We start from the raw sequence: 17643 nt of genomic DNA, 5'->3' as shown, positions 1-17643 counted from the left end.
TTAAAAGAATTGTGTTTGTTACAAGGTGTTCGGTGATAGATTTCTCAATGATTCCTGAACCGATTTACGTTAAGGCTGTGAATGAAAGTGTCAGTTTTATCACTACTATGATGATCTCCGGAGTCAGTGCGCGGTTCGATGGGGTCATAGATGCTGGCCGGAAGGGGATGCTGCTTTGTCGGCACACACACACGCACAGATGGGAGTATCGACACGGGGGACAGAGTATCCGTTGACCGTGACTACGGGGGCTGTCGACACTCTCCCGCTGATAACCACTCTCACCGCGGGCGGTGCTGACATATGTGATTCGATAGCTGGTCTCCTGATCAATTTTATGTTTACCGATGATTGGTCATTCATTGATAGCTGTTCCTTGCCGCAGTGAGAATTACTGAACAATGCTTTTCAGTATTTTTTCATCATGAACCAGCTGGGGTCTACCACAGACACAACAGTGTGATGTAAACCGTCATAATTGATACTGAATCAAGTTATGTCTCAGTGGGTCTTCTACTGAACAGCTCGAAAACGTTTTGCCCACTCAAAAATGTAACATGTGGGGAAAAGAGCAGTGGAAATGATTTCAGAGTCCCTGGTGTTTCAGTTTCACTGTTTGTAGAAATCAGCATGATTTGGGGGATAACGTTGATGGGGCTTGGGTGACACGCATGCGCTGTTGCTTTGTACCTGAACCGGAAAAGGAAGCTTTGCGAGGAAAGAAAAAGAAAAGAGGAACTTTAACATAATAATCAATCACAGCCAAGAAACATCTCATCCCACCGTCGGAGGTACAACCAACATCAAGCACCAACATGAATGTTTACAGGCTTGTCGCGGACATGTCTCATCTCTTCGCAATCTTCTTTCTATTGTTCAAGATATGTCGAACCCGGTCATGCGCTGGTGGGTGTTCTTGATTATTTTTCGAGAGTCGTTGAGGTGTTTATGTTGTCATAAAGCTGGCAGCTTTTCATTGGATAACGTGTGTTTCATCGGTGGGATCCAATAATCATTATCTTGTTATGTGTATACAGTGCACTTGGTCCAGATTGAAACAGACAATTATTGATTTTTTAAGAAATCTTAGTAATTGAAGGCAACCCTTTAAAAGTCCCTGTCTCATGAGTCATATAAGTGCTGATCTGGGTGCTCGATGTTATGCGCTCCCAGCCGGTGCAATAGCCGAATGGTTAAAGCGTTGGACTTTCAACCTGAGGGTCCTGGGTTCGAATTTCGGTGACGGCGCCTGGTGGGTAATACTAAAGGGTGGAGATTTTTCCGATCTCCCAGGTCAACGTATGCAGACCTGCTCGTACCTGAACCCCCGTCGTGTGTATACGCACGCAGAAGATCAAATACGCTCGTTAAAGATCCTGTAATCTGTCAGCGTTCGGTGGGTTACTATGGAAACAAGAACATACCCACCATGCACACCCCCGAAAACGGAGTATGGCTGCCTGCATGGCAGGGTAAATAAAACGAAATGGTCATACATGTAAAATGTTACATGGCTGTTTGAGTGTGTATGTGTGCGTGCCTGAAATCTGATTGAATGGCACAGGAAACAAATGATGAGTGCCCAGTGGCAGCCATCAGTTGGCTCTACCCAGGCCGGCAGTCTATTGTGCAAATGACCCTGTGTTTGTAAAGTACTTATAGCTTGGTCTCCGACTGAGGACAGGCGCTATATAAGTATCCATATCAACCAATCAATCAGTGAAAAATAAATGAACCCATAGCAGTAATACTATCTTCCCATTCAAACTAAATAAACAAATTCCTCTGTTTAAAAAAACAAACAAATTTCATTATAATCATACGTTATGTATTTGCACTAATGATGTAAACAGTGTTACAGAGGAAAAAAGAGAATAAAATTAGATAAGTGATGAATGATAATGGGTTAAATCAGCAATATCCACTTTTCTTCCCCAGTATTCTTTTATTTTCTTTTATTCTTTTATTTCAAAGATGGAAAGTGTGTAGATTGGTTAATACCATTGTGATATATATATATGTATTGTATATATATATATATATATATATATATATATGTGTGTGTGTGTGTGTGTGTAGATATATATATACATGTGTGTGTGTGTGTATACATATGTGTGTGTGTGTGTTTAACATTTTTTCCTCCCTACTCTTTGATTGGTTTTCTTTTGTGGCATTCAAGAGGGGAAGAAATGTTGAGTATACATTACAATGTCATTAACCAATTTACAATTTTTTCCACCTTTGAAACAAAATTGACTGGAAAAAGTCTGGGAAGAAGTGCGGATATTGCCATTAAATCCTATTGTCAAAGCATAAAATCAGAGAGTGTTTTTTTTTTGTTTGTTTGTTTGTTTTTGTTTTTTTGTTTGTTTTTTTGTTGTTGTTTTTTTGTTTGTTTGTTTTTTGCTTTTTTTTTGGTTTTGGTTTTTTTAATTGTTCAATTGTTGTTGTTCTTGTTCTGTTTGTTTTTTGAGATTTCATTATTATCATCAAAGGAACATCCCACAATCAGTCAGAGGTCAACTAAAAGGAAACAAAGCAAATTACTGTTTTTCATCCTTTTTCTTTCACTGCATTTTCTGCTGAAAATCAAATAAGAACTTACATGTTACAGGCCATCAGTCACTGGAAGTTCCAATTTGTTGACAGTGTGTAGGCCTAACAAAATGACCAGAAAAGAGAGAAAATGGGTGCTAATGCAAATAAAACAGGTAGGTCTCCTTCATTTTGTTTCCAATTGACCTCCAATTGATTGTGGAATAATGTTTGGGTGATAATCATAATGTGATTAAATTTTCATTAAAAATACTCAGTGATTCTATGCCCAGACAATAGGAATGGGAGAGCAGCCAGACTTAAATGCAAAGAAGTCCGTTCTGTATGATGATTAGTAAACTGTTATGCCATAATTTTACATAAAGATCTATTTTCCTCATTTTCTTTTCTTTGGATTGGCAAAATTCAGTGTTTTGTTTTGTTACTCTTTTATTTCTAGTGTTCTATTTTAATTTAGGCTTTGTTTCTAGAAGTTAGAAAAAAAAACTGAAAAAACACCCCCTTGAATACCTTTGATAGAGTCCGCTTTTGTTAAAAACAAGTGCCATCTGTTTTCCATATTGTATTTGTTCATGTCATGTAATACAGGATGTTCTTTAGATTGTTTTGGTTGGTTGGTTTTGTTTTTTTAACTGATTTTGAAGAATACATTACTTTCTGGTAATTTCATTCTGTTGGTTGCATTGCATGAAGGTATCTCTGGCAAATCACAGCTCCTCCTGTTGATGGTCTTCCTGGCACGTTACCTGGATCTGTTCACCACTTTCATATCCTATTACAATACCTTCATGAAGCTGGTCTTCATTGGCTCCACTGGCCTCACTGTTCTCCTTATCTTTGTCATCTACAAGTCCACATACAAATCGGAGCACGACACATTCCATGCAGCATACTTAGTGCTGTCTGCAGCTGGCCTGGCTTTCTACATCAATCATGAGTTCTCTTTCCTTGAGGTTGGTACATCACTATGTACATTTATTAATGATATCAAATGTTTAAAGTTAAAATTTGTGGCAAATTACAAAGTTGTATATTTATTGCCTTCCTGGTTACAGTTTTGTCTGCCAAATGTATACAAATAAATGGCTTCTTTCAAATTTTTTGACCAAAGAAAATAGTGCTTAGACATTTAATTTCACTCCCATTGATGCAAAAAATCATGGCACTTTTGATGAAATCTGATAGTATGGGTGTGTGTGTGTGTGTTGTTTTTGTTTTATCTAACATTATGTGCTTCATTTGTAAAGTTTGATTTTGTGTCTATCTGATCCCTTTTCCCCTCTCCTTTTTCTTTGTTATGTGTCTGTCTGATCCTCTATTCTTTGCCCCCAACCCCTCCCCCAAATTACTCTTCTCCACATGTGATAATATTTTGGATTTGATTGAAAGGAATGCTTGTAACTTATAAATTCCACTGATGATACTTGATAGTGATATGATTAATTGATTGTCAGTTTTTTTCTTCCATGCATCAGTGTAAGCGTACAAACAAGCATGCATACAAAATGCATTCTGATATATAATGATCTGCATGTGCAGACACATACACACACTTTCCCTGCACCTTCCCCCCCACCCCCCTTTCCACAACACATACATTCAGTTATTGTTTCATAAGAGTTTCATTATTACATTATTTGTGTATTATTTTGTTTGACCATAGTTTTTGTAGCATGAGACAGCAGTGTTTTGAATGTTGAGTGTGGTCCTTTTACTGTGCAGGTCATGTGGACTTTCTCTATCTATCTGGAGGCTGTGGCCATCCTGCCTCAGTTCTTCATGATCCGAAAGACTGGCGAGATGGAGATGTTCACCTACCATTACCTCTTTGCCCTTGGTCTCTACCGCGCCTTCTACATCTTCAACTGGGTGTATCGCTACTCATACGAAGGATTCTTTGACGGCATTGCATTTTCAGCTGGATTCGTTCAGACTGCCCTCTACTGCTACTTCCTGTACACCAAGGAGTTCTTGAAGCGGCAGGCTAATGCTTACTTCCGACTGTACTCTGAGGAAAAAGAAGCCAAAGAAAACACTGAGACAGCGAAGGGCGGTGAGCAGCTTCTGGTTCTTGCCTTTGGTGATGAAGTGGAAGACAAAGTGCGTGTAGCTGTCAGTGAGCTTGACAGTGTCACTGTTCCTGATCAGGTGGGTAGTGTGATGTTTCTCTGTAAACATATTGACATAGACGGAGCGTTCAGAACTGTGTGTGTCCAATACTCAGACTCAAACTCAACAAGCATGCAAGCACACTTAATGAATGCATGCACACTTCTAATCCAATGTTTGAATCCATGACATGCAAGAATGTGTTATACTCACACACATAAACATGCTTACACACACGCACACAGTCATACAATGCTCAGAAATGTATGTACACTGTCCCATGCCCAGTTTTGAATTGCAGAATCTTTATTTCTAATGTTGTAATATATTCCGATGAACTGTTGACTGATCTTTAGTTTCACAAGGAGGCATCACTGCACTCAAATCCATATATATATATATATATATATATATATATATATATATATGCTCCACATCATCTGCTATGCAGATGCCTGAGCAGGAGCATAACCCAACACACACAAAACTACTTGTCTGATATGTTGACTGTTCCTTTTCTTCCATTTCCTCCACAGTCAGACCCTCAGGACAATGAGACTGCACAGCTGAATACTGCAGGGTCTACTGAAGCTGAAGGCACAGGCTGCGGCACAACTGAGACCGTTCCCATCTCTGTCGTTGGTGAGCCTTCTGTCGGAGAAGACGTCAAGGATTACGCTGGTGAAGTTCTGCTGCCTCAGCCTCAGTGAAGGCTGTTGACCCAAACACTTAAAGGTACAGTCATGTTGGACAGAACGTTTTGTAGGCTTGTTGCTGTTCCTGTATTTTGCCGTTTTACATTTTTTCATTATGTAGCATAAAAGTATACTGTTCAAGTCAAATCAGTCAGCATACTGTCATTACTTAAGCATTGCTGAATCATAGTTTAGTAATGATTGTTGAATGTGTTTAATGCTTATCAGTTGCATGGCTTTTCTACAGCAAAGACTGGCACACATACACATATGTGTGCACAAATATGCATGCACGCGTGCACACACACACACACACACACACACATATAGATAGATAGATAGATAGATAGATAGATATAGATATATGTTGATAGATATATTGATATTCACACACACATGCACTTATATACACATTCACATATGCACATGAAAACATGCAAACACGTGCATTGTTTTAACTGTTTCACAAACAAGAGTGTGACAGACAAAGCAAAAATGTGTTTATAGATAATTTGTAGTGGTGTGGTTGGTTGGGATGGGAGTGGGCAGAGGATGGCAGTGTTTTTCCAGACCCATTCATTTTGAAAATGACCCATTGATTTTCTAGTGAATAGGTCAAATGACGCCTAGTGTTCTGAACCAAACTTAAATCCTTTGTGTATATCTTCGTTTGTTTGTGCATCTGTTGCAAAATTATGCATTGGCATTTTCTTAGGAATTGTATCTGCTGGCATGATTGTACTTTTAATTTTTTTTCTTCTTTTTAACAAATACTGATATGGTATTCCGTTGAGAGTGACGATACATAGTTGTGAAGACCACAATCTTGCAGTGAAACAGAATTACTATGAAATAACTGGAGTTTTCTTATAAACATGAAGACTTCAGATATATTACTTCACATACTGATAAATCTTTATGTTTGGCATAGTAGATTTCATATTCCTAATGTGTCCACTTAATCGGGCACGAGCACAAAGAGTGTAAAATAGAGCATTTTAATCTGGAATAGATATTTGCATTGCATTAAAATGGGCTTGATTCACAAGATACTTTTTAGAATGAAATTGACCATAAATACTATCTATCTAAATATATGACTAATATTTTGTTGTTTAGTGAAGAAGGATCATTGCTGTTTAGCAGAGAATATTTCAACAAATACTACTGTTTTCACTCATAGCCTGTATCTAGAAAATGTCATCTGCAGTATATTGCTATGTTAGGACAGACAGATTACAATTGATATTTTTTTAAATCGGAAAATGGCCAAACAGTTCAAAGATTGTTTGCTAAATGATAATGATAGTATTAATGATAATAACAATAGTAGTACTAGTAGTAGTACTAATGATAATAGTAGTAATAATGATAATGAATGGCATTTGCATAGTACATTTGTCTAACTTCTCTAAGTAAAATTAGACTCAGTGGGCTGGCAAACACCAATTCACATGCAGCTAGGCTAAAAAAAAATTACTAACCACACTCAGTCATATACACACGCACCCATTGGCAGCAAAGGGTCAAAATAACAGTTCAGAAAAAAAAATCACAAAAAGCCTCACACTCACAGAATAGATTAGTATCTAGCTGAGATTTGGAGTGTTGATTGGTGCCGAAGACCGACAACAGGCAGCAGATTCCAGATATCTGTGGTAACTGAAAGACTTTGTTAATTTGGGGTACTTTTAAGATTTTTCCTCAGAGGACGGAAGGGAACACAAAGGCTTGTATGTGAGGATTTCTTATATATGTAGATATATGTATATATACATATATAAATATAAATTTGAAATATATATATATATATATATATAGTCATATATATATGTGTGTGTATGAGTGTGTGTGCAGAGAAAATAATGTCGTCTTAATGAATTTTTTTTCTTTCTTTCCCCATTGTTGATATGTTTGCTTCTGAAGTGTTATTGTTTGGAGCGGATATATTATTGGTTTTTGTTTGAATTTATTAGACTTTTCCCAAACAATACAATCTCATCTGAGTTATTAATGAATGACCTGAATGTTCTCTTGTTGACAGTACTAATATTTTATCTTTCTTTTGTTGCAGGCACACAGAATGGAAGATTCTTACTACTTTCCACATGTCATGCGTTTCAAAGCATTGGTGTATAGTGTTTAGATACCTGTGTCAAATAACTGAAAATTGACAACAGTGCTGGCTTTGTCACTAACAGTGGTCAGTTGGATATTGCTTACTATTGTGAGGATCATGATCAAAGGACATTTTTTTGCCATAAAAGAAATGTGTTCACTCTTTCCCTATATTTCATTGTCTGTCCTGACAAACTGTTGTTAAAAGTTGAGTGTGCAAAAGATGCTGTGTTTGATAAAATAACAACCATGATATTTACTTAGTCATTTTGAAGAAAAAAAAAGTAGTTTTTAGAGGCGTTTGATTGGCTAAGAGCAGACCGGGTAAGACAGGTCGTCTTTTCACCATCAGGTGCGTGAAATTTGGTCAAGCAGAGCAAACCAGTAGGCCTAGTTTGCATCAGTTTGACATGGTAAGTATATGTATCACCAAACATAGAGTATAATATAAACTCCTCCTCTTGATGCATTCCAGGATTGATTGTTTTAGAGAAGAAGACAAAGTAAGTGTCTCAATCCTGTTGTGCTCTACCCCACCCCCTTCCTTGCCACCCCTCATTTCCCCACCACTCAAATTTTTGGTTGAGACTAAAGAACAGACAGGATCTTGCCTGTTGTGTTTTTCTTTTTCTGTTTTTTTTTGTTTGTTTTGTTTTTTTGTTTTGTTTTGTTTTTTGTTTTGTTGTTGTTGGTTTTTTGGAGGTTTTTTGTTGTTGTTGTTCTTTTTTTGTTTTTTGATGAATAGGATTTTTCTTCTTCAGAATCCATTATTTAAAAACAAAACAGAAAATTATCAGTTGGATATGCTAGCTTAGAGAAAGAGAAAAACATTTGCTTGTTGTGTCCTTTAGCTAAATGTGAATTGGTTTACCATCGTTTTTGATGCACCATTGCAGTGTAAGTTCAGCTATAAAGGCACCTGGCATTGCCTCTGCTGACATTGGTTACAATGTTTGGCTTAATGTATGACTTAGCTGATGTTATCAAACTGTTTGAAGTTATATTTTAAAATATGTTTTTGGAAATGAGCACCAAAGTTTCTGTAAATTCTTGGAAGCTTAACTCCTTGTACTGTTGCTTGTCTTCTTAGCTTTTGAAATAAAGGAATCTGAATTAGAATTATTTTGGAAAGTTCTGTGTACCAGACATTTTTTTATGGTGGAGAAGGGCAACTCCTACAACTGCAGATGTGCTTTCACTTATTAATTTTTACTTTTTGACAGAAAGATAACCAGCTGCAGTGTTGTGCAGCTGTCTACTCATATGCTAACAAATGTGTACTTTTTAATTGTTCAAATATTGAAAAGTATAACTTTATATAATACAAAATCAAAACATTTTATTGTTCAGATGTACTCGTTTGCTCACTTGAAAAAAGAAATAGTTTTTGGGATCCCTATTTCTTTTTAGTATACTTGCTAAAGACAAAATCATTTTCACATGAATATATCAAATTGTCAGAAAACTGTCTTTCATTTGAAATGTATGATATTTGTATTTTACTGAAAAATGCTGGCCATTTGAAATTAAAATTAAAAAATAAACATTTTTTTGTAGTTTTTTTTCAGGTGGTCTGTTTACTTCAAATGTACAGTCTGACTTTTTCTCTTTTTAGTCTATGTGTTTTGTGTGTGTGTTTTTGAGCTGTATCCCTTGAAGGAAATCAAGTGATTGCCATTTTGTTTGACATCTAACTATGTACATCCGGTGGTCTTTCAGTATAAATAGCATCCTCGCCTTCTGGAAATATCTGTACTAGAAATTTCCTCTTTTTCTTGCTCTCTCTATTTCTACCTTTTTTTCTTCCTTCACTTTTGTCACCTTTTTCTGCCTTCCCAGTCCATTCCCCTTTTTTTCAAGCAAGCCTTAACAATTTTTTCTCTTTTCCACAGTCTGTGAGGTACTTTCTGTGCTGTTTTGCTCTGGCAATTAAGTAGTGAAATTGAAAATACTGGGATTGGCACTAGCTGTCCATTCTGCAATGTTATTTGCCTTTTTATCCTTATTATGTATTTTCTGTTTGGCTTTGAAGCATTTTTATCATTTTTGTGATTTTTTTTTCGTAATCTGGGGATGATAAACCAAGTGGAAGAGCTGACATCCTCAGCACGGCCTAGTCTTATCTGCCCTAAGAAGCTAAACAGTTAAGATAATGTTTCATGGACTGTATTTTGTGGGTTTGTCTTGGTGGTTTTTTGTTTTGTTTTTTTTAAAGATGTGACAGTTTTGTGTTGATGTGATAGAGCATTTGTATGGTTTGACACTCCTGATATGGCCCTGTGTCGTCAGCTGGACTGTAAGCAACAATAAACAATTAACAATTTGTGTTCATGAATGAACTGCATGTATTTATACATGTATGCATGTGTATGGGTTTTGGATGCATATCTTGAAGCCTGAAAGTGAATAAAATTTCAAACATCCAATGTGAATTTATTGCTGCAAGCAACATGCAGAATTACAGATGAAAATTTCCTTAGTGTGTATGTAATGTAAATGTGTGTGTGTGTGTAGTGGTGAAATACCTGTCAACACATAGTGGGGCCATCTGTGTTGCTGTGATATTAGGGTGATTGATCATGGTTGATTTGCACACAATAGCAGGTAGGAAGCAATGTTGCAGTTGTTGTTTCTTTTGTTTTGTTGTTGTTGTTTGTTGTTTTTTCATTAATGCTCAAAAAGAACTTTTTTCCTTTGATACCTAAAAAGAAATTAGTAGAATTATAAAATTTCAGAATGGAATGTTGGCCTTTTTTCCACATTGGTACTTAAAAAGAAATTGAAAAAATGATTTAATTTCAGAATGGAATGAAAATTGATTTTCCTTGTACATTTCCACATCTTGTTGTCAGAATTAGTTGACTGTAATTAGTGTAAAGATGTGGTGTTGGCTATGCTATATTGTTGACATCTTGTAAATAATCATTAATCTATATTGTACTGTTTGCTTTTACAAGTTTTATGTGCTTTTGTAATTTTTCCTGCCATTGTACTTTTCACGTGTGAGCTTAAACAAAAAGGGAAGATAATAAAGTGATGGAAGAATTTTTGTTTTGTCCATGCAGGTGCATAACATTGTCTCTTTTATTTTGTGTGTGTCCCTTTGAATGTTTGTGTGTGTTAAAGAAAAAGAGAATATTTGTGTATGTCAGAAGACACTATCATATGTGTAATAACAAATATATACATACAGAACATTAATATGCAGGTAATTTGTACACATGTTCACAAATGTTTATATGTGCGCGCACGCCCACACACACACGCACTCACAAACACACACACACACACACACACACACACACAGCATGTAATTGCACAGGAGTGTATGTTCAATATTTTTATTAGAAAATGTCTGATTTTAAACGTGAATTTTTTAATTTGGAGGCATAAACAAATAGTCAATAATCAGTTTGCTAATGCTCTCTGGAAAGTTACTCAACCATGGGAAATGAAACTGGATACAAGTCCAGGTCACACTGCGAATGAGCCACCAGAGACTGGCATTAAAAACCACCAGTGTTATCTGTTAGGGGTCCTGACACTATGTGTTTGTATATTACAGAACAGTTGATGGGTCCTCCAGTTTCTTCAAGATTTTTCACAAAAAAAATTTTGCATTGTCTTCAACTCCCTGAAATAACATTTTGAAAACTGCATGTGAAATCATGCAGTTCACAGACCACCTCATTCCACTGATCAACGTATTTATTGAACTTACAGATGAACTAGATAAAGGACAACACACATTTTTGGACACTTAAGTACATGGATAATGACACTACAATACTCAAGGTGTATAAGGAACCAAAGCATTCTGACCTGACCACTACTTTGGTTTTAGTAATCAATCAAAATGCCTTAAAACAAAACTATCTTCTTTTGAACAGACAGTGGATTTCACCACATCAATAACGGACAAGATGAAATATAAATAGCTTCATCCTGGATACATACTGACCTCTCTGAAATACACATGAATATGCACACACATGCACTCACTTCCAAAAACACAACGAGCACAGTGCACTTAATTCATATAGGTATATATGATAGAACAACACGATGATCCATGGGTAAAACAAGTGCCGGTAATTAACTTCAGACATAAGATGCTTCTGTTATAAAAGAAAAAAAGGAGAGAGTGACGATAATCAAACCCTTCAACGCGCGCGCGCACACACACACACATGATGATGATGGAGTCTCTCGTCGGACCGATGGATGAGTAGGCAGGCAGGCGTATCTGTCGTTGTGTGTCCTCATATGGGAGAAGAGGCCATGTGCAGCACTTCCCACAGGTGTTGCAAGGGAAAACGTCTGAGCCCTGCTTCCTTCGCTCACGCTTCTTAATGGCCAGCATTCTCTTGTTTTTAAACGTCTTCATGCCACTAGATCACAGCATCCTCCAGTGAGAGCGGTCAAGGGCATCAGTTTCCCAGGAAGCAATGTCTATGTCACAGGCTTTGAAGTTTGTCTTCAAGGTGTCCTTGAAGTGTTTGCAGGGTCTCCAAGTTTGCAGTGGCCTTCCTTCAGCTGGCCATACACCTGCTGTCTGTCATGCGGACAACGTGTCCTGGCACTGGATCAGCAGGCTTTCGATGCTGGGCAGGCCGCTCCTCTCTAGGACCGGGAGGTTGGAGACCCTGTCTTGCCACTTTATGCCGAGGATCTTTCGTAGGCATCTCTGGTGAAACTGCTCAAGTTGTTGAATGTGACGGCGATACGTCGTCCACTGATGTTTCACAACAGTGCAACAAGGTGGTCAGCACAAAAGCTCTGTAGGTTTTGATTTTGGTGCTGAGCCTGATGCCTTTGTTGTTCCACAGTCTGTTGTTGAGTCTGCCAAAGGCGGAGCTGGCCTTGGCGATTCACAGCGTCACTCAGTCTGCATCAAGGCACTGGCGTTCTGTGAGCTGGCTGGTTGATACTACATGGACTTGGTCTTGCTGAGGCTGAAGGTGAGTCCAAAGCGCCTGCAGGAGGTTGAGAACCTGTCCACAATGAACTGCATGTCCTCATGGGTGTGTGCAGCAAGAGCGCAGTCATCAGCGAAGAGGAACTCTCTCAACATTGCCTCAAACACCCTGGACCTAGCGTGCAGTCGCTGCAAGTTGAAAAATTTGCCATCTGTGCGAAACTGAATGTAGATGCCCTGGTCACAGTCTTGGAAGGCGTCAATCAGCATGGCAGAGAAGAGAATGGAGAACAGTGTGGGTGCCCTGCTTCACTCCATTTACCACAAGGAACGGATCTGACATTTCTGTATTTCCCTGTACTCTCGCCTGCATGTCATCGTGGAATGACGCAATCAGCTGGATTAGGCTCTCTGGGCAGCCGAACTTTAGGAGGATCTTCCACAGACCACGGCGGTTCACCGTGTCGAAGGCCTTGGTCAGGTCTACAAAAACCATGTGGAGCTCCTAGTTCTGCTCACTTCTCTTACATCTGGCGTACGGCAAACACCATGTCACGTGTTCCCCTGCCAGAGCGGAAGCCGCACTGTGCTTCAGGGATGACAGTGTTGGAGACATGGTCAACCAGTCTGTTCAGTATGATGCGGGCGAAGATCTTGCCGGCGATGCAGAGGAGAGAGATTCCACGGTGGTTATCGCAGGATGTTTTGTCTCCCTTCCATATGTAAATGTGGACAATTGAAGCATCCTTGAAATCCTGGGGGACCTCCCCTCTCTCCCAGATAGACTGGAACAGGGCAGTCAGCTTGTCTGTAGATGTCGGCCTGGATTCCATCCGCTCCTGCTGCTTTTCCTGACGTTGTCAGCTTCAGGGCCTTCCGGGTCTCGGCCTTGGTGGGAGGGGCAGCTAGCGAGTCACTGACTGGTAGCTGTGGGAGGGCTGCAATTACCTTGTCAAATACGGACGAGTCCCTGTTGAGAAGGGTGTTGAAGTTCTCTGCCCAGTGGGCAAGGATGTCTTTCTTGTCTGTCAGGAGGGTGGTCTGGTCCAAGGCTCGGACAGGGGTTGATCCTGTGACCCCGGCCCATATACAGCTCGGAGACCATCATGGAAGGTCTTCTGCTGTGTACACAGCATCTCTAAAGGTGCTATATACCTCTTCTACATCAGTCGATGCAGGAATTTCTTGGAGAGCTGCTTGGATTTGCTGCTGCAGCACGTCCTTGGTGATGGGGAGGTGGTGGATGTTCAGCTTCCTAGGGGGTGTCTACCTGGATGGTTGGAGCTTGTGTGCAAGTCTGATGTTCATCTTACTGCGTACAAGGCGATGGTCCGACCAACAGACTACTAACTTCTCATGCAGCGTGTACTGGAAACATCACCTCTGTCCCTCTGCTGGACAATTACATAGTCCAGCATGTGCCACTGCTTGGAGCGGGGGTGCATCCATGTGTTCTTGTACTTGTCCGCTTGTTGGAAGAGAGTGCTGGTGATGGTCAGTCCATGCGAGAGCAAAAGCAGTCCGTTGGAGTTGCACTTGCCAGTGCCGTGAAGTCCTATGACTTTTGCAACGAGGAGAAGTCCACGCCGACGCGGGCATTGAAATCCCAAAGGATGATTAGCCTGTCCTTTCTGTCTACCGCTGAAATGGTGCGGCTGAGCTCCTCGTAGAAGGCTTCTTTGATGTCATCAGGGTTGGTCATCGTCAGGGCATAGCAGCTGATGACTGTGGCAAAGCGATCCTCGGACAGCTTCAGACGCAGGGTCATCAGCCTGTCGTTTATCCCACGTGGAAGGCTGTCAAGCTGTCGTACAAGTTTGGTTTGTATGGCAAAGCCCACGCCTGAGGTTCTTGGGGTACCTTCTGGCTTCCCAGTAGAAGGTGTAGCCCCCTCCAGCTTCCTCCAGCTGGGTTTCACTGGCAAACCTGGTTTCGCTCAGGGCTGCTATGTCCACCTGGTAGCGATCAAGCATTCTAGTAATGAGCGCTGTGCGCCTTTCTGGTCTGTCGTATCTGTCCCAAAGAGTGCGAACATTCCAGGCACCCAGTCAGGGCATGACTCCCGGTTCTTTTCTTCTGTTGTTTTCGACCGTTAGTTTTGGATGTCCAAGTAGGTGCGGTTTCCTACTGGGTACTAGGTGAGGCAGGCTTTGTTTAGGGATCCTTTTATCTCCCCTTCCCCGTGTGGGGAGAGCAGTGCTGTCCCTAAAAAGGGCTGCTCTGACGCTGTGGAAAGATACGGGCGCCGCATCTGCCCCAGTCTACGGCGGACGACCATCACCCAACAGCCGCCTGCGTGCAGAGTCGTGACTAGGAACTGCCAGCAGCATCCTCTGCCTGTCCCCGTTACCACTTCTCCATCGCCGCAGGGCTTGGGAAAACTGGGTGTTGAAGGGCTAGCTCGTCGTTCCAACATTAGCCTGGTTGCCTGACCAGCACAGGTGACTTTTTTTATAGTGAAGAGTTGTGCAGTCCCTTCCCCACTCTCGCCTGCCGACGCTCAGAGTCAGATACTGCCGCGTGTAGAACGGCCTCGGCAGGTGCAGGCTTTTTCTTCGGAGTTCCGTCTCCTATAAGGACTTCCAGCCAAGGATAAGAGGTCCCCCTGCCCTTTGGTCATCCTCTTTGCCTTCACAGCCGTTGGGAAAGGTTTCCTCCTCCGCCTGGTCCGTCGTTGGGAGACTTCACATACGGCAGGTAGCGCTGGGTTACAGTAGCAAGGGCTATGCCCCTGTCCTGACTAACGGGGGAAATATAAACATGCTTTTGAAGTCATGAACTGTCAGTGAAAGAAATAAAGACGACACATCAACGGTTACTAAGTGAACGCTGAAATCGCCAAATCAAATGAAATGTCACCAGTCCACTGATAAGTCGTCGACCGGCGACATTTTAACGGTCCTCTGACATGTTGAATAGGCGCCGATCACTGTTGTTTTATCGTCAGCGACAAATCAGCGATTAACTGAAAAGGTGACAATTCAGCAGTTGACACCTTCTTTGCATATAATACTGTCGCCGGTGACAATGTCATGTGCAGAAGTACGACAATATATGCAGTGGGGGTCTGCGAATATTGTCGCTGGCGACAATGCCGCAATATCTCTCTTTGCCTGTGCCTCTGCATGTCTGATCTGTCTATCTGCCTCTCTCTCTCTCTGTGTGTGTGTGTGTGTGTGTGTGTGTGTGTGTGTGTGTTATGCAGATTTTTGAAACCGTCACCACTATGTATTTGTGGTAAAACCCTTGACATCCCACATTTTTTGCTCGAATGTGCAGATACACAGTTACATTTCAAACCCCTTCATGATATGATTACATCCTTTAATCTTCCATTCGCCATGTCCAGCGTTTTTCACCCTAGCAAAGAAAATGGTTGGTCTCTGACAAAAACCGCAGTTGACCTAATTAAAAACCATCCAGTTGGTCGGTTTTTCTAATTTGTTTCATCCCCCTTCTTTTATTAATTTTTTTTTAATTTTTTTTTTTTTTATGCTGCAGAGGTTCCCCTCTGTTTTATTTAAACCAAAGTAGTGTTTCGTTTTGGGTGATAGCGTCAGATTTACTTGTAGAGCAAAGTTCCCATTATTCTAATTAGTGGAACTGTTCGACCCTAACATGTAATATGTCGTCTTGATTACATTACGAAACCTTAATTTGATGAGAAAGAGTGAGAGACAGTGTGAGTGTGAGTGTGTGTGTGAGTGAGTGGGCAGGGGAATGAGGTGGGGGAATTATAATGGGCGTTTGTGTGCATGCATGCATGTATGTAGGGGGAGAGGGTGGGGGAGACACGTATGTGAGTATGTGTGTGCGTTAGAATATTTTTTGAGATAATGATGTTAATGAAATTTGGTAAATTGATTTGTTAAATATGTTCTTTTTAAATCATACCTTCCCTCAAATCAGAATTTCCTTATGTTGCTCAGTTATTCAAATGGTTGCGAAAATGTCAGTACAACAAACAGTTGATCTGACAATAAATGGTTTCAGTCAGTCAGTCAGTGTGTGCGTGTGTGTGTGTGTGTGTGTGTGTGTGTGTGTGTGTGTGTGTGCGTGTGTGTGTGTGTGTGTGTGTGTGTGTGTGTGTATCTCTGTGTGTGGCTCTGTCTGTGTACCTGTTTTCTTGTTTAAAGCTGGCATATGTATCCTTTAGTACACCAGTGTACATATATAAACTGGTTGTATGAAGTACCTTCGGTTTCGGCTTATGAATAATTATCATAATTATGTGGGGGGTTTTGGGTGTTTTTTTTAAATTTCCGCATGCAGGTATACATGCGTGTGTGTGCGTGCGCGCGTGTGTGGATGTGTGTATACATGTGTGTGTACGCACGTGTGTGTATATGTGTGTGTGGGGGGGGGGGAGGGGGGAGTTGTGGGGGGACGTGTGTGTGTGGGTGGGTGTCTGTCTGTCTGTCCGCGTCTCTGTTCATCTCTGTGTGCGTGTGTGCGCGCGCGTGTGTGCGTGTATTTACGTTGAAGGTGTGTGTGTGTGTGTGTGTGTGTGTGGAAGGGCGCGATTTCGTGTGTGCGCGCACGCGATCGCGCCCTATGTTATCTCTAGCGCTTTTATATTTGCCGTCGTGTTATCTCCGTCACGTGGCTGGGTCGTAAAACTTACAACTTTTGTGTCTGTTGTGCTCATTGTGTCGATGTGTGTGTGTGTGTGTGTGTGTGTGTGTGTGTGTGTGCTCTCAAATGTAGGCCTTTGTCTCATGTGTGACGTCTCCTCGTCGGCCCCTTCACATCTGCATCTGGGGTGGGGCGCTCCAAGATGGGGCCATAATATACAAAGGGTCATAAAAGTGGCCCATAAAAGGTTGAAAGTTTGTTTCAGGCAACGGGATCAAAGCATAGTGCGGCGGCTTGGCCGAAGGTTGGGAGGCAGGGGATGGGTGTGGGGGTAAACTTTACGGGTTGGTGATAACATATCGAAGTCCAACAATGTATATACGTGCGCGCGCGGGCGCGCGCGCGTGTGTGTGTGTGAGAATAATCAATAAAAATGAAACGAAAATATAAAAAGAATGCATCGAGCAGAAATCGACACACACAACTGATTATTTTTCTTCTTTATTTCATATGCATAACCAATCATATAACATGAAATTTCAGTGCTAAATCTTACAGCGGCGAAACGCTGAGTGTGTGTGTGTGTGTGTGTGTGTGTGTGTGTGTGAAAACAATCAATAAATAAAATATTTTTAAAATGTGTGTGTGTGTGTGTGTGTGTGTGTGTGT

At 40.8% G+C, this 17643-nt stretch overlaps 1 protein-coding gene across 1 annotated transcript; it reads left to right on the top strand.

Annotated features, from left to right (window-relative positions):
• The first annotated feature begins 697 nt into the window (after positions 1-697).
• Positions 698-10528, top strand: LOC143281531 (ER lumen protein-retaining receptor 2-like). Its single transcript, XM_076586749.1, has 5 exons — positions 698-906; positions 3253-3512; positions 4282-4707; positions 5205-5403; positions 7438-10528. Exons 1-4 carry the CDS (start codon positions 816-818, stop codon positions 5376-5378), a joined length of 951 nt encoding a protein of 316 aa, XP_076442864.1. The 5' UTR covers positions 698-815; the 3' UTR covers positions 5379-5403; positions 7438-10528.
• The last annotated feature ends 7115 nt before the right edge of the window (positions 10529-17643 follow it).

Source organism: Babylonia areolata, chromosome 1, assembly GCF_041734735.1.
Source record: "Babylonia areolata isolate BAREFJ2019XMU chromosome 1, ASM4173473v1, whole genome shotgun sequence".
Classification (NCBI taxonomy): Eukaryota; Metazoa; Mollusca; class Gastropoda; order Neogastropoda; family Buccinidae; genus Babylonia; species Babylonia areolata.
The sequence above is the reverse complement of the archived record's forward strand: the minus strand, read 5'-3'. Positions and strand labels throughout refer to the sequence as shown.

Excerpts from the sequence above, each read along its gene's own strand:
- LOC143281531 (XM_076586749.1), top strand. The coding sequence starts at position 816 with ATGAATGTTTACAGGCTTGTCGCGGACATGTCTCATCTCTTCGCAATC. Across the intron at positions 907-3,252 it reads TCGAACCCGGTCATGCGCTG|GTATCTCTGGCAAATCACAG; the intron begins GTGGGTGTTCTT and ends CATTGCATGAAG. Across the intron at positions 4,708-5,204 it reads GTGTCACTGTTCCTGATCAG|TCAGACCCTCAGGACAATGA; the intron begins GTGGGTAGTGTG and ends TTTCCTCCACAG.